At 43.4% G+C, this 20,366-nt stretch overlaps 1 protein-coding gene across 3 annotated transcripts in view; it reads left to right on the top strand.

Moving 5' to 3' along the window:
- LOC130532683 (intermembrane lipid transfer protein VPS13B-like) overlaps nucleotides 1-20,366 on the top strand; it is a 231,590-nt gene that overhangs the window by 57,174 nt on the left and 154,050 nt on the right. For all 3 annotated transcript variants that reach the window (XM_057045445.1, XM_057045444.1, XM_057045446.1), the window contains exons 18-19: nucleotides 5,646-5,780; nucleotides 6,207-6,386. In XM_057045445.1, the coding sequence (XP_056901425.1) occupies nucleotides 5,646-5,780; nucleotides 6,207-6,386 (315 nt within the window). The remainder of the gene's footprint in view (nucleotides 1-5,645; nucleotides 5,781-6,206; nucleotides 6,387-20,366) is intronic.

Consider the following 20,366-nt stretch of genomic DNA (forward strand, 5'->3'; position numbering starts at 1 on the left):
TTTGTCCTGCTGCTGCTTTCTGTTTTTTGTCTGTCGCTTACTTCACTGCAGAGCTAATGAGAGAAGCCCGCGCTCAATGCAAAACAGAAGTTGTTGTACAGTGTTGTCCCAGCAGCGGACATCAGATTACATGGGTATTTATAGTATTTTTAAGGGGGTGATAGGAACACAAAATGCCTGAGGACTGGTCCTCTGTGCAAGAGCAGCACAGGTCTCAATGCTTTCACCAAACAACACTTTTCTCAAGCTTAAAAAGACGCATTCTGCATAGGTAGTTGTCAGGGGATGTGGAGTTGTTCATATTTTACCACGATTCGTCATTCATCATCTCCCTTTTCTTTGCACTGTCCACTGCCTATGCCAAAAAAATGTTTGAAAGAAATCAGAAGTCATCTGAGAGTATGCCAAGGATTTTCTCCCTCCTGTTTCTTTGAAATATTGCCCATTTTGCTGTCATGGGAAATAAGATGTGATTCCACACGTGTTGGAGAACATGGCTGTTTCTCAGAGTGGATCTAAGAACCTGAGTTTCACGCCCAACTTATTGTTGTGGCTTTTTCATCGTGATATGAATCATTTATGGCTTCTCAATGGCCACTACAGTATACTGCTACAACTATCACACTACTGGCAGAATATATGACTGGAACGTGCTAATTGATCTCAAAGTTTGGGCAGGGTAGCTCATTATTCTTAGAATAATTTAGGCAAACAATATAATGAAGTCAAAATTGGAAGAGTAAAAATTAAGTAGGTTGTAAATTATCTAATTGGTGTGTTGTTGTTGTTTTGCTTCTGATGATTATACTTCAGGTACAATGTATTATTTGATCAGCTAAATGGATAAATCAACTCAAGGTGATGTGAAACCACAACTCTGAAACATTAATCCAACTCTTTTGCAAGTCAAATTGACTTTGAAGCACCCAAAGCAGTTCTGACTGCTGTGAATATCCTGAATTAATGACAGGCCCAAACAAATCTGTTTGTATTTATACGGTATCATCTGGTAGTGTCTACAGAGCCGACTGCCTACTGTTACGCCAACCATCCCATCTCACAATGGTGACTAGTGCCGACTGTGCACATAGCTGCACGTCACAAGGCCATAAATTTCCACTGCAACTCCCATTGAAGTGCCTCAGCAGCACCAAAACCCCAGTCACGTCTTGGCTACCACCGCACGCAGACAGTCAGCCTCTGCTGCGATGACACATAAATACTGATAAACTAAAACCCACGGCTCAGTTGCTCTGGTTTTGTGTACTGCGAGGGAAGAGGAAAGCAGGTAGAAAGCACAGAGGCCAGCAGAGAGAGTCTGTTTTACTGAAGGAGGGGCTGGGGAGCAGCCATAGATGTGGTCTATAGTTCTTTTTATTTTAAATTGATATTGAACTCCAGATCTTATCATCAGTTGATTGCCGTTTTACATGTTTGGACATGGAACACTGTCTTGAAGCATGTTTACTCATCCCATCCATTTTTCAGTTGTTTTTTCACCCCTCTTCTTTTTTTCCCCTCCCTCTGCTCTGACCCCCCAGCAGTCTTTCAGGCCCGTGACTTGGCCCCTTAGTGCGTGTTGTCCAAATTGCTTCCGCCTGATGACTTCTTAATTGTGTTAATTCGGTGGCAGCAGGGAGAACCGAGCCCTCAATGTTCAGAGAACATGTGTCACTGTTTTAGTGGGCAAATTGAAAGGCAGGCAGCACCTGGAGAGGATGGTAATCATCAAAATTGGACTTCCAGCCTCCGCTACCACCAGCACTTAGGCCCCATCATTGTCTTTATACAGACAGCCCCAAGGCGGCGTGCCCCATTTCTTGCTCCACTGCTCCAAAGGTCTCCACATTCTTTTTTACACTTGCATTTGCTTCGCAAAGTTCCGGTTCCTGTTACATTTATTGAAAAACAAAGCAAAGCCTCTTTCCTGTCCCGATGTCTCTGCACGACTGTTTGTGTTTTTTTTGTTTTGCGTCAGTTACAGGCCAGGTGCCAGCAGAACTGTGTCTCCTTACTGCTCCTACTTCATCCTCTCCTGACTTTAGAGAGACAGTTATTGTTTCTGCACCAGCACTTAAAGGCTCAGCTGGCTGCTCTCAGCCTGCCCAACCTTTCCACATCTTTTCTCTTAGCCCACAGGTTTCAGAGACCCCTTTGCACTTTAGAATTTATTTCTTTCCATCTATGAATATTTACCTGTCCATTAATGTTTGGCAACACTCTGAGTTCTCTCGTAATCTGATGATCAATACATATAAAACTGCTCTCATGCATTAATACGCGGAGTGGCTTTTTAAAAGTAGTTGTATTCTTAAAACATCCCTGCGGTGGAGTTAAAACTGACTGAAGATGTAAATACCTGAAATTTATCGCAGCCTTAGTATTGTGAACTCGACAGCCATTTTCCAGTGTCTTACCACATCATTTCACCTTTTAGACCGTTTAGTCCCAGTTTTATATGAACTCGTCCTGCATTCCGATTTATTTCCTACCAAACATTTTGAAAGTTTTTGATGTTACTATGTAAATTTATCCTTCAGGCCTTTTCATGTTGTTGAAGCATTTCTAAAAGTTGGTTTACCTGGCCCAGTGTATAACGTTCACATACCATTCCTCAAAGCCGCAGTGCAGGACACGTTGGAATGTGTAAAACATGGCTTTCAACTCTGCAGATGTCCCTCTCTCCCTCTCTCTCTCTCTCTCTCTCTCTCTCTCTCTCTCACACACACACACACACACACACACGCACACACACACGCTTGGTATGGGATTCCAGAAACACACAAAAACAGTCCACATCCCATACTGCCTCTCCTCTGGTGTGTCATTTTTTAAAATAATGGCCGGGTCCTTCTTACTTCATTGTTTCTTTATTGACTATCCATCTTGCCTTTCCCTCATATTTTCCACACTCTCCTCAGGATGGCGAATCCAGCTGCCCATAGTTGCCCTTGCAGTGTTTGATGGAGTGCTGTAGCCTCTGGCCCCTAGCTGTGTGTTTATGTACTCCTTGCACCTGCCCTTTCTTGAAGAGTAACAGTACCACACACGTTCCCTCACTCAGTCACACACTGAAACAGCAAAGCACACATGTCTGGCTTTAATACATACACTCATGCATCCTACAGGCATAAACCAAATACCCCCTTTAAGTCGACAAACTACCAACCACTGTGCTTTCCCTCTTCCTGTGTATCCTACATTTTATAGTCTGACAGCTGGACAAAACATTGTCCGGAGCCCCCCCACGCACAGCAGCCACCACCCCAGCAGGTGCTTCGTGCCCTTTAGGACATCTATGTGGGCTGTGGGGTGATATGTTATAGTGATACCCCCATGCCATTTATCAGCGATCTAACGGTAGAAGGAATACCTCCTGTCATGTTCCAGATTGGCTGGTTCTTTTAACATCTCCTTTATTTTCCAGGAAGAATGAAACACAGGGAACAGCCAGTGTGTGTGCAGAGGTCCACTCATCCCAGCGGCAATAACTTTTCCTTCAGCACTGAGGAAAAAAAATGGTCATTGGATCTGGATATCTGTTCTCAGAGATAGTCTGTTCTTTAAGGATTGATCCGTCATGGTGTTTCTAGATTTACTGAGAACATTTAATACCGCCAAATGTCTGGTGCAAATCTTTTATGGCAAATGTATGGAAGTTTTTTCTCTGATAGGAACCTTTTATGAAGCCTTATGTAGTGCCTATTTTGTTCCCCAGCTGTGCATCTGGTCCTAGATTGTCTGAGGCCTGTGGCTGTGCATTGATGCATCCACGTGTCACCGTGCAAAAAATGTGTTGTTTAAACTTGTTTTGAACTAATAAATTTAAATCTCATGCTGGGATTGACAGTATTAAACACTAATAAACTGCCTTCTTACAATTCTGATGAGAGAACACTTGATGCTAGAGTAGCAGGAACCCAGCAGCAGGAGACATACAACGTTGCACTGTTTGACCTGCAGCTGCAGTAGGTAGCAGGCCGGGAGACAGAGGGAGTGTTATTAACGTTCCCATCTTCCATCTGGTGTGATCGAGGGCCTCTCAGACAGCAGGTGAAGAGGTTGCTGGGTAATTTGTCTGAGAGAGGGACAAGAGGGAAGTCGGCGGTTAGGGATTTTAGCAATTTCCAGTAATTTCCATGGTTAAATACAGCGTGTGTGTACTGTGAGTGTTGGCTGCCACCACACTCCCCGTTTCATAACTGCCTGTAAACGGTTACTTGTTTGAGGCTAAAATGATGTTATTGTTGTGCACCACAGCACCACCAGATTTTGTGAATAACCTTTAAAATCAAATCAAATCAATCTTTGTCAAATGTCAAGTGGAGCTGGTTTAACCGAAAAGACTGAGAAATGAAGCTAAAATTGATGACCGCTATCATTTTTTTTGTAGTCAGGAGCTGATAGCAATTAACACTTAATAAGCCTTCATGCGTTGGTGCCTGTTATTTAGCTTCTTTTTCCGGTTCAAGCGTGGTTGTGCCACTTTTCTGATTTGTTGATGTGAGAGCCAGTGAGATATTTTTGACGGACAAAAGCTACACAGATTTGTAAACTCGCTCCAAGTACCGTTGCAGAAAATGAAGTGTTATCACTAGGAGAGGGGAATATTCTTAAAGCTTTATTGGAACAGGTGATGTAAGAATTTAATGTGATTCCCCTGGCCAGTCCAACTCACTGGAATAACCTAGCATGTGAGGGATGGATTTTTCTTTTCTGTAACAACAGGCGGTTTGGAACAAGACTCAAAACTTTGCAGTATGGCTTAGCCATCCAGCTATTTCTTCCTACTCCTCTTCCACCTCTTATGTGTTTGAAATAGCCTCTCATCATCGAACTAACATTTCCGTATCACCGTAGCAAGAATGTAACCATGCAGACTGCTTCCTTGGCAGGCAGAGGAATCTTCCACACTCAGCTGGCTTTAAGAGAAATAATTATTTCAAAGATGTGCTGCTACGCTGGTGTTAGCTGAATGGTAGTTGACACTAAGCTGGATACTGTTTTTAATGTATTGGATATCTTTTGGAGCAATCTATCAGACTGTATCTATCTGTCGCACTGTTTCTCATATTTTTAACAGTCCCTGTAAACTAACATAAAATGTTGAAGTAATTGTCCATGTTTTGGACAACCATTTAGACAACCACTTTACAATGTATGGGATTTTAGCTCCAATATTGTGGGTTTCAGGCAGCCTTATAAAACAGTTTTCTTGGGTTTCATTACTTACTGCAGTGTGTCCAAACCTCCATTTATGTCCTGTCCCTGTGTCACAGAAAACCTTCTAACATCCTGTAAATGTTCCCCAAAATGTGTGTCTTGAAAGTTTCGCGCCCTCTCAGTCCACATCCATGCACAGATAGATCCCCACATTAATTCATTTGAAGAGTTGTTTGATTATGCCATACAAATATATTAAACCTTCGACATGGATATGGTTTCTGTTTTTAGGTTCCAGGTCATTCTTTGCCCGCTGTTGACGATCTTGTATTTTAAATTGTCAAATGTTGTTCAAAATTATGCGAAGGCCACGTTGGGTCAAGAGCAATTATAGGCCAAACAAGTGTTTAACAAATACACGGCAGCGGTGTTTAAACCTGTGCGACTGCACTTCATTTTCACTTTGCTTTTTTTTTTATTAGGTGCGAAGTCTCTGGGCCCGTCACCGACTCTTGAGGGTTCAGTCCAAAACTTGGAGCTGAAGTTCTGCAGCCGCGCGATGGTTAAATGTGCCTCAGGAACCGTGGGAGCTGTAAAAGTGTGCGCCAGGACCCCAGGTGTGTGCAGCTGTGCCCTGTTTAAAATTTTACTGCCTGTGTAGGAGGGAGTGAGAGAGACTGACTAGACTCTTCTTTCAGGATTTCTTTAAATGATACATTTACAAACTCTGCTCTGCCTCTCCCTTCTTCTTCTCCCACTCAATCTTTATCTTGATTTTTTTTGTTTCCAGCTGTGTGTTCTAGTTGCTGCTTTCTCCTGGGGCCTGTCATTGGTCCCTGGCCATGTCTTTGATGGCAAGGATGTTATTGGATCTAGTGTAGTGCAAAGGTCACAAGGTCAAATGTGACAGTATTTGGCAGATTATCCTGTAAAATCCACATTTTTCAATAATGAAATGCAAGAAGAAAAGAGATACAAGAATATGCACATGATGTAAATGTTTGAAAGCTGTGCATTAATCTACCTTGAATCTTGTGTCTTAGGTCTGGGAGAGGGGGTGAAGGAGAAGCTCGTGCCCCTGATCCAGGGCCCATCTGACACCAAAGAACTCCATATGAGCCGCTGGCTCAATGAGATTCGAAAACCTGAGTCTTTGTTGGCCCCTGACCTGCTGGCCTTTTCTGTCCAGGTCCCTCAACAGGGAGATGACTGTCGGAACTCAGGTACCCTCTCCCCTCTCCCCTCCCCTCCTCCCTCTCTCCTCCTCTCTCCTCTCCTCTCCTCTCCTCTCCTCTCTCTCCTCTCCTTCTCCCTCTCCTCTCCTCTTCCCTCTTCCTCTCCTCTCCTCCCCTCTCTCTCCTCTCCTCTCCTCTCCTCTCCTCTCCTCTCCTCTCCTCTCCTCTTCCTCTCCTCTCTCTCCTCCCCCTCCTTCTCTCCTCTCCTCCCTCTCCTCTCCTCTCCTCTCCTCTCCTCTCCTCTTCCTCTCCTCTCCTCTCTCTCCTCTCCTCTCCTCTCCTCTCCTCTCCCTCCCTCTCCTCTCCTCTCCCTCCCTCTCCTCTCCTCTCCTCCCCTTCTTCTCTCCTCTCCTCTCCTCTCCTCTCCTCTCCTCTCCTCTCCTCTCCTCTCCTCTCCTCTCCTCCTCTCCTCTCCTCTTCCTCTCCTCTCTCCTCTCCTCTCCTCTCCTCTCCTCTCCTCTCCTCCTCTCCCTCTCCTCTCCTCTCCTCTCCTCTCCTCCCCTTCTTCTCTTCCTCTCCTCTCCTCTCCTCTCCTCTCCTCTCCTCTCCTCTCCCTCCTCCTCCTCTCCTCCCCTCTTCTCCTCTCCTCTCCTCTTCCTCTCCTCTTCCTCTCTCTCCTCTCCTCTCCTCTCCTCTCCTCTCCTCTCCTCTTCCTCTCCTCTCCTCTCCTCTCCTCTCCTCTCCTCTCCTCTCCTCCTCCTCTCCTCTCCTCTCCTCTCCTCTCCCTCTCCTCTCCTCCTCTCCCTCTCCTCTCCTCCCCTTCTTCTCTCCTCTCCTCTCTCTCTCCTCCTCTCCTCTCCTCTCCTCTCCTCTCCTCTCCTCCTCTCCTCTCTCCTCTCCCTCCCTCTCCCTCTCCTCTCCTCTCCTCTCCTCTCCTCCTCCTCTCTCCTCCTCTCCTCTGCCTCTCCTCTCCTCTCCTCTCCTCTCCCTCTCCTCTCCTCTTCCTCTTTTCCCCTCCTCTCTCCTCTCCTCTCCTCTCCTCTCCTCTCCTCCCTCTCCCTCTCCCTCTACCCCTCTCTCCCCTCCTTCTCCTTCTCCTCTCCTCGTGCTTCCTCTCCTCTTCTCTCTCACTCTCCTCCTCTCCTCCTCTCCTCGTCCTCCCTCTCTCCTCTCCTCTCCTCTCCTCTCCCTCTCCTCTTCCTCTCCTCCTCCTCTCCTCTCCTCTCCTCTCCTCTCCCTCTCCTCTCCTCTCCTCCCTCCCCTCTTCCCCTCCTCTCCGTCCTCTCCTCTTCCCCTCCCCTCCTCTCCCTCTCCTCTTCTCCTCCTCTCCTCTCCCCCTCCCCTCGGGTCCCCTCCTCCTCCTCTCCTCTCCTCTCCTCTCCTCTCCTCTCCGCATCCTCTCCTCTCCTCTCCTCTCTCCACTCCCCCTCCCCTCCCCGCTCCCCCTCCCCTCCCCATTTTGATGTTCTAAGCACATTTTGCAACTATGCTTGTCATTGTTAGTTGGATTCCATCTCAGTTATTGAACATCTAATGCAACAATCTTGATTTGTTAGGTTGTTTATGTTATGCAATGCCCCCTTTTCAGTTACTTCTTAAGTGTTTCCCTTTTGAGACAAAGCTGGCAACTCTTTGTCTCTTTACAAACAGTAAACTTTCTAAACAGCAGTCCGTCTCTGTCAGTGCCGGGCTGAGCTGACTGAAAACAGCCAGCCTCTCGGGGTTTGTTGATGAGGCTATGCTGATGTCAGGTTGCAATTTGCGTCCTTCCACCACAGATTATATTTCACGTGTTAGTGCGTGAGTGCGTAGGCATGTGTATTTAGAGGGGGCGTGTAAGATTGTTCAGTAGCCTTTCCAAAGCACTAAACATGCAATTCAGATTCCACAGCTAGAGCACCGTAGCTTGATTTACTAAGTTGGACATTTAATGACTACAACTGTGTGCGTCTCATATGTCTGCAGCAGTAGCCAGGTATGTCCTCATCTATCCAGCATGGGGTCCAATGTTCTTTCATGCAGAAATTTGTCCTGCTGTGCTTTCTTCCATCAGTATTAATATGTCATCACTAACCTTTCCCTCCCAACTGCATTTGTAAATTGTTCTCCTACCAGGCAGATTTGTCTGCCCCTCTGGAAAGATTGGAAACACTTTGATAATGATGTATTTTACGGTGTTTTTCATACCATGGCTTTCAGTTGCTCCCAAGTACGTAAAAAGCCTCTCACAATACACATGGTCTTTTATCCGTCCCCTCTTGCCTCAGCCCAGCAACGTATACAGGAAAACCTGGGTTGACAGTGTAAAACAATACACCTCCAGTATTTGTTTTCAGACGGAGTCACAACTGTACATCACTTTTAACGCAGGGCTACAGAGATCCATTTTGTGGCCATTGCATGTGAAAACTAGGCTCTGAATCACGTCTGGCCCCTGAGCATTAAACATGTCAGCACTGAGATGGCAATAGAGCTCGTGTCTGGTGATTTGAGATTGAAAGTGGAAAAATGCAGCTGCAGCGCTGGGGTGCACTGAAGTCAGGAGATAAGTACGGTTTAGAGACTGTAGAGTTGGGAGGTCGTTGCTGAACAGGAATTTCATTGCTGTTTAACTGACACTCAGTCAGTCACTGACTGCCAGGATGCTCGTCAGCACGCTGCTATAAATGGAGAGATGGAGATCTTTCATAGGCAACGGAGTGGCTGATAAATATGAACATTGTCATCCATTCAATTATTTAAAAAAGTGACATCAGAGTCGATTTTAAAAACAACATTGTGTTTTTGACAAGGTATTGCGCAACTCCTTGTACTCTGACAGGCTGGGATATTTTTAGGAACTCTTGTAAAATCTATTTAGTGCACAGCCTCAGACTATTACTTTGATTTAGAGTGCATATTATTTCAGCAAAGCAATGGCTCATAAAGACAGTGCATATTTTTGAATATTAAAACCTGATCCAAACACAAACCAGAAGACCAAGAAAGTGAAATGGGGGGGGGGGATGATGAAGGTGAAAGGGTAGGAGGGGCTCACTCCCAGAAGCCCTGGATATATCTCCCACAGATGTGGAGCAATACTTCTCATCACTACCTCCCAGCGAACCCTCTTTTCGCTCTCTCTGGGTCATTGTTTGTTATTTCTTTCCTCGCTGTGTTTTAATACTCTTTCAGCATCCTACCTTTAATATGATTTTATTTATTTTACTACCATTAGACATAACAACTGATACATTATTGTTGCAGTTTAAAGCATGTTAAGAATGTTACTGTTTTATTTAATAAGTTGCAAGCAATGTTTTTTTAACATTTATTGTTCTGTAAAATGTAATTATGGAATGTAATGGTCCATTGATTAAGACACACACACACACACCACACACACACACAACACACACACACACACACACACACACACATAATCTGTTCTTTTCAGCCTTACATCAAAGGTTGGTCCACATGTCCCATGTCCCTGCTGTCATCCAGAAGGTTGGCTGAAGGAGACTGTTAAAACCAGCCTAATGAAATGATGGATGCAACGCCTCTGTCAGCCAGAGATGAAAGGTGTAATGGCACCATTGAAATGGGCTTCACCATTTGCTCCCATAGGACAGACTTAGAGGCTCAGCGTTTTGTGATGGTGACATTTCTGAATTGTTGGAACACTTGGCCTTGCCATCAAACACATTTTATTCCTCCCATGTGGCTCTGTTGATTCCATTTTGTGGATTCTTAAAGTGTGATCATTATACGTTGAGTGGCAGACTTGGGTAAAAGCCTGAGAGAAAAATCTTACAACATAAACATACTGGAAACATTAAGGTGTAATGGGCCACAATCAAGTTTTATATTCTATTTTACTCTTGATTAGTCAGTTCTGGTTTAAGGATAAATTGCAAAGTCTCGAGGGATTGGACTGGCTAGTTTTAAGCGTAAATATTTAAGGACACAGAACTTGGACATCAGGTTTACCAGTAGGCATTCAATGAATTGTAGCACTTCCAAATCCATCTTATTTTCACGCTTTGCTGTGCGATTGACTACTGTTGAGTATAAACTGAGAGAAGCCTTGCCTTTGCTTTTTCCCCAACGGGTCATGTATGTGTGATCCCTGTGTTGTCTCATTCGCTAGAGGATGTGACAGGCCCTGGAAATTGCCAGCACTTTCCCTATGGATCTTTTAATTCATCCCAGAAGGTGATTCTCCCACGTCTTCTATTTCTCCCTTTTTAAGAATCTAGCAAATCGTGCCCTTTCCGTTTCATTTTGCCACTATAGCTCTTGGCAAAATCTAGGAAGAAGGAAGCATCAATAATATAGCAACCTTTGATGCACCATTTTGTATTCTGATAACAGTTTTGAGTTGTCTTTAAATTCTTCCCCCATGTTGCTTTGGAATACAAAGTTAATCCACGTAGATTGAGATAAATCCTATTGTGACATCTGTTTTCTGTCTAATTGTTTACCTCTGAATTTAAATTCCAGTTTATGTAAAGAAAAGATTAAATGATTTGTCTGTCCAACGGTATTGGGGAAGTCTCTTTATACTTGTAGAACTCTTGCATATCCAGACTAACATGTTTTTATTTAACAGAGTTGAGGTTGGAACATTCTAATAAATTAAACACAATTAAAAACATGGGTTTGAACGAAACGGCACTGCTTTGAAATGCCTTCTATTACAGATCCAAAAGCAATTAGTAATTTCATATCTTGTACTTTAGCCTTTGCATTACAACAGTCCCAGATGATTTCTGTTAATTGAGAAGTCATTCCAGATGGGCTCACAGTTATAGGACCTTTTTTTTCCCCTTGGCAGCGGCTACTACCCTGTTGTTTTCGTCTGCAAACATATTTCACGTGTTCTCCGTGATACATTTACGTAGCGTAAAAAAAACATGGAAGAACTTGCCACAGCTATAAGACAAATTGTGCTTGTGGAAAACAACAGACAGAACGGTTGATTTTAAGCAAATATGAATGCAGTAAACAATGGACTGGCAGTCTGGAGGCTGCTGGTTAGAGCCAGTACACAAACTGGGGCCAACGACCTGTAATTATTCTACCAGTATACTTTTTTTTTTGCATTTTATTAGAGCAGAGCAATATGGATCATGTGAACCGAAGGCCTTTGCAGTGTTCTTCAAACTGATCGTGAGGGCTGCACTAAGTGTTAATTATTTAAGTTCTCCAGAGAAAAGTTGATCATTTTGATCCCTGGACAGTGGCTGATTCTTCTTGGCTTGATCTTGGGCCTGTCACTGTTGATGGATGGGGAAGACTAAAGGGGCTTTGGAGAGGTCCAGACGGGTAGAGGGCGAGAGGGCATGTGAGAGGCTGGAATTTATGCTCAATCTCATGGCAAGCGACAGTCTGCAGGTGTCCCCCCCAATCCTCGACTGCACCAGAGGAGGAGGGAGCAACAAGTCGGGTGGGCTTTATGATCATAGAAAAGACTAAAAGCAAGGGAGAAAGAGAGGGGGAAAGCATGTGTTTTCCCCAGGCACGCCAGCAGCTGCGAGACAATGATTTATGCTTTTCTCAGAACTCTGGGATCTCAAAATGTTACATTTAATCAAGCACACTGAGAGGAGAGCAAATGTTAAAGATGTTCCCTGTAAAGCTCTGCAGTTTTGATCTCTTTACCATACCATGGGAGCTGTGGGAATGAGGGAACAAAGTGATCTTCAGTCCTAATTTAAACATGTTGGAGAGAGGTTACATGGTATTAATCCTTGGAGAATTCCCCTGGTGCAGTAACCCAAAACATATTTACTTTTCAAACAGATTACAGTTGTTCAGTTACTATTATTTTCCATTATTTATTTTTATAAGAGGCAGATAGCATGAAGACTCTTAATAATTAGAGTGAAATACAATTTAGTGCCGCCATTATTGTTAGCCTGTCAGGTCCTGGCTGCAGCAGTCAGAAACAGGTGGGGTCAGGCTCTGTACGTCCAAATGACTAATGAGAGCAGGTGGGAACGAAGCGCCACCTGACTTTGATCTGTCACTTTTGCACCAAACACGTAAATGTGCTCACTGAACGGTGCACACGCACACAAACATCCATAGAAACACTTTTCACATATGGTCTGCCGGTCTCCTGGCCTCTGCCCTGAAACCGTACCCTTTCAATAGGTTGCGCTCACACCATAGATGGGGTGTGAATTTTGGGATCTCCCTTGGTAGCCTCCTCCCATACAGTCTTTCAAAGGACTGCTGTACATTCAATTGTCCATCTATCAAGCTCCTTTTCCCTCCTTTTCATGTGTTCCCTCAATCCACTGAGTGTTAAATCAACAATCTGGCTTTGTCTCAGGCAGCAGCTTGATGGCTTTAAGCTGCTGCTCTGAACATTCTCTGCTTGATAAGTCTACAGTAAAAAGTGGTGCTAAAAACACATTTACTCTTCATCCTTGTGAGGAAACAAACACAGCAGCCAATATTTGGAGGAAATTAGCAAGTTTACATGATTTAGGTCTGGAATCTTTTTAAATACAAGACATATTATATTGGTACCTGTCCATTAATGCTCACATTTTGGTTCAGGCGCATGAAAGCAGTGCATTAAGGTTTGTTTATTTGTTTAAGCAGCCTTGAACTTCCTAAAGAACCTGTTTAATCTTCGAGGCAGCCGTTCTCATCATCTCTTGTCAGTCAGTGTGTGTGAAGCAGAGCAGGTAATGCGGAGATTAGACCCAAGGGAACCCACTCAGAGCTGGCTATTGAGGTCAATCATGGCCCATTACTGGAGCTGTTCATCTGTGAAGTGCTGGGCTACTTAGACCACTCTCACAGTGCTTAAAGCCTGGTTGGAGTGTGAGGCTGAGGGGCAGGGGGCAGGGATTGGGTACAAGAGGATAAGAGCTGAGACTGGGGATGAGTCTGGGCTGGAGTGTGACTTGGACAAGAGCTGCTGTTCAGGATAACCTCTGCTCCTATGTGATATAACAGCTTCCTGCAGAGACCATTTCATTCTTTCTCCAGTTCAGTTCATTTCAGTAGCAAATCAAAAAATTGCCAGTGTGTTGGAGTTGTTCTCAGAATGGAGAATAGATGAGACTCTTCCTAGAAAAGAGAGAAAATGACACTTTAATGATTGTGCAGGAAAATAGTCATAGCAACAGTGAAGTACAATAACAGAACTCACCAAACACTGCAAAAAAATGATTGTCAATGACAAGTTTGGCCATTTATTATGCATTAAAATGTGATTGGACGAAAGCTGGAATGGGTTGCCAGAATCCCATGACAGACTACAGCCCAGTGAAATGTAGCGGTCTCTGTTTTTCCTGATGTTTGTTGTCGGACTAAGCCGACATAGTAGTGTATAAGTCAGTCAGATTTAAAGATTTAGCCTGGGAGTGTGAAAGGAGGTCATTTTGGGTCACCGCTGTTTAACTTCTAAAAGTTGTCATTTGGGTAGGACACGCAAAGGAAGAAGTAATTAGATTTTTTCACATCATATGAAAGTGGAAACAGCGTTAGAGCAGCACTTTCAATAAAGTCTATCTGGCAAAGACATAATGAGGCTCTTTCATCACATTTGGTGAGAACTTTCCAATTTTAATATGCTGTTTTAACCATGTGTATATGAGTAGTTACAGGTCAGCTCGAGTGATAGTTTTGGCAGTGTGCATGCAAACTTGTGGACCCTTAAACTGAGACAACATCTTAAGTATTGAGTTCTTCTTCAGGGAATAGCAGATGCTTGCCCTTTGTTACTGAACAGCTGGAATATAATGATCTAACTTGCCAGCTACTGCATGTAATGTCATTCCCAGGGAACTCTTGTTGTCAGTAAAGAACCTAACAGAAGTTTACTGAAACACCCAACAATATAAACAATCAATGAAAGTTCCCATGTGAGCCTAAAGTTATTACAATGAGAAATTGCAAGTCGAGCTTGAGAGACAAATTACATTGCCATCTGTGATTTTTCATTCATCATTAGTAAGTTAGGAAGAAAAGCAGATGAAGAGCTTTCAGTACAGTTTTAAGCAGGAATGAACATATATACTGTAAATAAAAGAGAGTGAGCTGAAGTGGTAGGACACTGGTAGGATACGAGTTCTTTGCACTTTCTTCTGCACGAGGCTGAGTAAAAGGGTGGAGGAGGTCAATTTAGTTAACCTTATCTAATTGAATGTTGTCACTGGATCAAAGGTCGCCACATTCCTCACAGTCGGATCAAACGTCACACAGCACAATCAAAACAATTGGCTTCCCCGGATCACCTAATCAGGGGCTTGGAGCTTTATTCTCGCAAATTAGAGGGGATAATGCCCAGACTGACTGTAGAGGGCCAGTTTTAAATTACCTAAGATTGAGCCACATAGATGCACTTCATAAATGGTCTGAATCTGTGATACATTAAAATAAAGTAATTGTGCATATTCTGATTAAACAAGCACTTTTTAAATAAGTTATATTAGTAGCTCTTGCCCGTAATTTTCATTTCCCAGCTTCTTGAAAACCACCAGACATACGGAGACAAGCTGTGGTTTAGCTGTTTTCCTTTGCTACAACATTTTCCTCTCCATCCTGTCTTTTGCTGACAGAGACTGACATTATTATTAGTAATTTGGTGTTGCCTCCACATCAAGCCTCTTTTATACAACCGCAGTTTATCACTCTCATTGTCAGTCGGTGAGCCACGCTCGGGCCTTTCATCTCTCATCACTGCCGTGCCAGCTATGAGTGAAATCAGCCACCACCTCCCCATGCCATTAGATGCTGGTTACTGATTCATTCTCTGAGAGTTTTGAAGTCCCATACAGGCTAACTAGTGTTCAGACAGATGCCAAATTGACCCATTGAAACTGCACTGAAGTCGGCTGGAGTTCTGTGCCAGTAGCCAAACCGATATGTGTCTCGCTGCTTGAGTGCCCGTCAGAAAACACACGATGGACGTGGGAAGGGGATGAGAGGCCATTAGCTTCTTCACAGCTCAGCTGCCGTGGCGCACCTCCCTCTCACCATGCCCGTCCCTCTTCACTTCCCCCTTTACTCCCTCCACTTTCCTCTTGTTCTATGCTCCGCCAGCATTTTCCCAGGCTACACTGTTGACCAAAAAAGCATGCATGCACCCAGTGGGCAAAGCCATATTCCACAAAACTGCAGTCAGCATTAGTTTGTAAATCAAAGCAGGATGCATGTAATTGGCCCAACCACAGTCACACAGAGAAGCAGCACTGGTGAGGGTGAAGACTTGAAAATGTGTAATAAGATGAGTTGAACCACATTATGGATATGAGAGGGACACACACACACACACACACACATGCTTGTACGCGCTTTTTGATGCTGATGCAGTGGTTTTTTGAGCAGAGCTCTGTACTATGATGTGATTAATCAAACTAATTTAGCTTGTGATAGTTGTCGGGCTGTGGTGTAGCTATGGGCAGGATAGTAGTGACAGTGGGAGAGATTTCTCACAATTCTCACAGAAATAAAAAAAAAAAAGGCAAAGTAATTAACAGAATCAGCCAGTAGGAACCAGACCCAAGGGGAGGAGGGGATTTAGTGAGGCTCAGTCAAGAATGGAATGTGACACAACCCACACTAATTTTAAATTCTCCCATATAACTGGCTTATTCTCACACACTGTCATCCACACACCAAACACTCCCAATAGTACCAGTTACAAGGTCTTTGGCTCTTTGTCAGAGCTGGCTCATGTTCAGAAGCACTCTCAAAGCCTGCACAGTTAAGCATAATCTGTTTATTTGAGGGTAATCTACATAAATTTAGCTAATTATGCATTTGTGGAACATATGCAAGGTCTCTATTTTTTTCTCTTGATTAATTCTGTTTTGTCAACTATTGGAGTTTGTTCCAGGGACAGACAGAGGAATGATTAATCAGAATCTTGCCTCTATTGTCGCATTGTTTCCCTATAATATTTATCGCCTTTAGAGGTTTTGGTTTTCTCTGGTCCAGTGATCTCATTCGTTGTCAGAGTCCCCCCAAGACCACACAGGAACATCATCATGTCCCATTGGAGAACCAAGATTAATTGTGGAATGACTAAGAACAATTAGGTTTCTCCAGATCCTCTCAGCACAGTGATTGGCAGTGATTCTAATTACTGTTTAAATGACTTATGAAGAAATAAGTTCTTTACAAGTTGGCTCCATAATTCCATTCTAAAAGTATTGGATCTCTTTCCACTAAATTTTTATGGTACAGTGTAAAATTCTATTCTATTCTTATTCTCAAATTTCCTGAGGTGATGTCATATTTTTTATTCAATTAGTTGATTTATTTAAGACATTAGGGAGGCAAGTCTTTAAACACACAGTGCCTTTCTCCCACAGACACCTATAAAATAGTGAGTGGTATTTTCAGAATTATTGGGGGAAATAATAATTTATCTAAAGATTTGGGGGCCTCTGTTTGCTGCTGACCCCAGTGTCACAGTGTGACTGAGATGGTTTAGCTCAGCTCTGATCAATAATGGCTAGAGGGAGTGGGCTCTCAATAGCCTGGTTTATGTCAGACTACTCGCGCTTCTCTCCTCTGCTGACCTGCAGTCGGAGCTTGAAACATCTGAATTGGTTCAAGAATCACTGCTTCTGGGTTTCTGTGCAGCTGTTTTTAGAATTCATATACATGTCTATGTGCAGCAACAGAAGTGCACATTTAATCCACGCTGCCTTTACATTTGTATTCTAAAAATGAGAGTTTGTATTTTTTAGACTGCCAGTAATTTAAGCACTCTCTAAACACGAACTCATCGTTTTGTCAGTTGGGACTGATTTAGAGCATCACCCAGAGCAGAATATACAGAGCAGGTTAACGTCTCTGTGCTGACTCTAAGCCCCATTCACACCTTCATCACCGCGTCTGCTCTAAAACATGGGTCGTCTCACATGCCCCCCTTTTCTCTCTGCTCCTGCTTGTTCTTTCGTTTTGCAACCTCCAACCTCTTCCTAAAAATTTCAAACCTATCCTGGTCCCAGTGTCTTACCTTGCCACCCTCTCACCCCACTTAACCTCCGCTCACTCTCCCACCAGGCTGTGGCAGAAATGTTAATGTTGCCTGTTGAGGGGAACGCATTTAGAAGGCGACTGGGCCATCTGTCCAGTGCAGGCTGCAGTGTCAGAGGCTCCAGGTCAGAGAGAGTTCTGGTGTGGTGGGTGAGGAAGCTTTCATAAATTTAAGATTAGTTGTCTTCCAATCAATTAAAGTTTTACGGCCTTTTTGTCAAATTTGTGACCCAAAAACAATAAGTAATACAATAAGTTCTAGAATTCCCTTGCGGAAGTCCCAAGTTCATCTAGTTCATCTGGCCTCTTCTGAGATTAAAGTAGATTTTGGTCTTTATTAATTTGTACTGCATACATCCAATGGAGCCATCTGGTGATAACCTGCCCTCTGAGCGGAATTCTCTCTGGAAATCAACCCCTGAATGAACAGTACCAATAGTCCTGCAGATTCACCAGGTTTTCCTAACTCGAGTTCCTCTAGTTTCTTCTGTGAAATTTTAGGATGAGAGTATAACTGAATAAAAGGATGATGAGGACAGTTCAAACACATTCATAATCTCAGCCTTTTCTCCCCTCATTTACCTTTTTCTAACCCCGAGTCTTCAATCTAAGGTTTTTTAAAAAACATATTAGTCATTTTGGCATTATTAGAAACATCAGAGTTCTAGAGAAACTGACTGTAATTATGGTAAGTCTCTGGGATTTCTTTTATTTTCACAGGAAAAGAAATAATAAGCAAAGAAAGAACACTGCCCGGAACTGAGAGGTTGTCATTATGTCATGACGCATAAATGCACGTTCTGACATTCTGATCTCTGAGATCAGAGGGAGAGCGAGTGAAGGGCGTGGAAAAATATCAAGCTTGAAACATGCTCATTACAAAATTTAAAAAGGCAAACATTTTAGCGCGCCATACGATCCGGTGTTTTGAAAGCTGCGGCTAATGTGCGTCTTTGCCGCAGTGTGTGTTAGCTCAATCAGTTTGCAAAGTGTGCAGACTCTGGGGACCTGGATTGTGGTTTGATGCTGTCACAGAGGCGACACGTTTGCTTCTGGGAGTGTCTCAGCAGAGGTGAGAACATTTGCCAGAGAGCCGAGTCTAGCTCTTTGGCTGATGGAACCATTAGGGAAGGTCTTCTGACATTAGCATCATACAGCCTAAATATGTATTCGTTGGAGCACCTGGCTTTGAGCGTGTGTTTGGTTATCTGTCTCTGTCGATGTGTTTTAGAGTGATGTCAAGTATTTGTTGAGCAGAGGCTGTTCTGGCTTCAAAATGTTCTGAAACAGTTTTTCTCTTGCTGGGGGAGGAAAAAATGTGTTAAGGCAAAATCCCCAAATTAGGAGGCACACTTTCCCAGGGACCAGCAGGCAGCTAATTTATCTGAGTGAAGACGAGATGAAAGCAGTGGGGGGCACTCTGAGCTTCCACTGTGCATGTGCTTTTGTGTGCGCATTAAGGATAGGAAGTGTGTAGGTATTTTGTACCCATGTGTTTATGTTAAACTACTGCAGATGTTAAGGGTTTCTGCTGTGCTCCTGTTGGTCAGTAGCACCCAGGGGCTCTTGTCAGAGGTAAATGCATCTAAAGCATGCAGCTTATAATGTCTTACTTTAGAATGAGGTGAGTTTAAACTTAGACACACACACATACATACACACACACATATACACACAAGTGAAGACACACATGGTTCCACCACAAACATCTACTCACCACCATAGGATGACGTCTGAAACAGCCTCTGTTAACCCTGAACAGCATGGAAGTGGTTTGGGGTCATTACAGCATCAAGTCTTTCCCAAAGGAAGGGAGGTTTTGAGGGGATGGTGTGTGTTGGTGTGAATGCACATGGAGAAACTGTAAACACATCTATCACAAGAACTGGGAACAAATCTGGAATTTTTAATGTTTTTTACGACTAACCAGTCATTACAGTGACATTACACAGATAGTATAAAATCAGTGTTTTAAACTCACTTAATGCTTCTCCATATCAGTAAAGTCAGACTACTGACTTGGCAGGTCCTGCTTCAATAATAACTACGGATTAATGCCACGTAGACGCTTGAGTTATATGTATAAATGAAGAGAGTTAAAACAATAATAGATGACCGTGACATAACTGAGAGAGATCTGTGAAAGATCTCGGGAAGGGAGGAAGTGAAGACACCTGATTGACTGCTGAATGAGACTGTTCTGTTTTAAAGTGTCACTGGGAGGCCTGGTTTTTAGACAAGCAGAAGATCTCTGGCCAGGTGTAGACACTAAATCCTGTATGCCTCTCCACACGGGGAGATCGATGGCTTGTCTGCATGTGTGGTGCTCTGCATGCAGTAGAACATAACCCACAGGGGCCTGTTACCTCAGACCAAAGGGTGGCTGGGAAAATACACATAATATATTTGAGAGAAAGGCTTTTCTCCACTTCACAGCACAATCTATTGTTTCTGGATTCTACAGTCCAGATAAATTTGCAACTGTTCTGGAGTCAAATTTCTTCAGATCCAAGCTTGGTTCAAGTTCTTTCTCACTTTGACTAATGAAAAATTTTAGCATTACCAGCTTTTACAACATTTAAAGACGTGAGTAGCACCCGCTCCCCTGTGGGAACCCATTTGGTGGCGTAACCGTCATTTGAACCCTTTTTTGGTCATTATTAGTACACTGAATCACAGCGTAGAAGTATTATCCTCTTTAAGCATAAGTTATTGACTTTTGTTCTTTGTGTCCCAGCTTTATCAACACATTGATCTAATTCTCATTTTTTTCTCTGATTAATCACTGTTTTGTGACCGCGTCATTGTCCTTTTGTTGCACTTTGCATATTTTTCACTTGTCGTCACTTCACCAGTTGTAGTAAATCATTAAAATTTAAAAGGAGAAGCCTTTTATCTGTGTAGACATGTACTAATGTGCAGTTTTGTTGTGGTGGAAATCTTGGACCAGGGCAGAGCATTGTGCTTTGGCACACGTGTGTCTGTCTGTATTTTCTGATGCGAGTGGGTGTCCACATTTATGTGCTGCTTTGT

Source organism: Takifugu flavidus, chromosome 10 (genome assembly GCF_003711565.1).
Source record: "Takifugu flavidus isolate HTHZ2018 chromosome 10, ASM371156v2, whole genome shotgun sequence".
NCBI classification, from domain to species: Eukaryota; Metazoa; Chordata; class Actinopteri; order Tetraodontiformes; family Tetraodontidae; genus Takifugu; species Takifugu flavidus.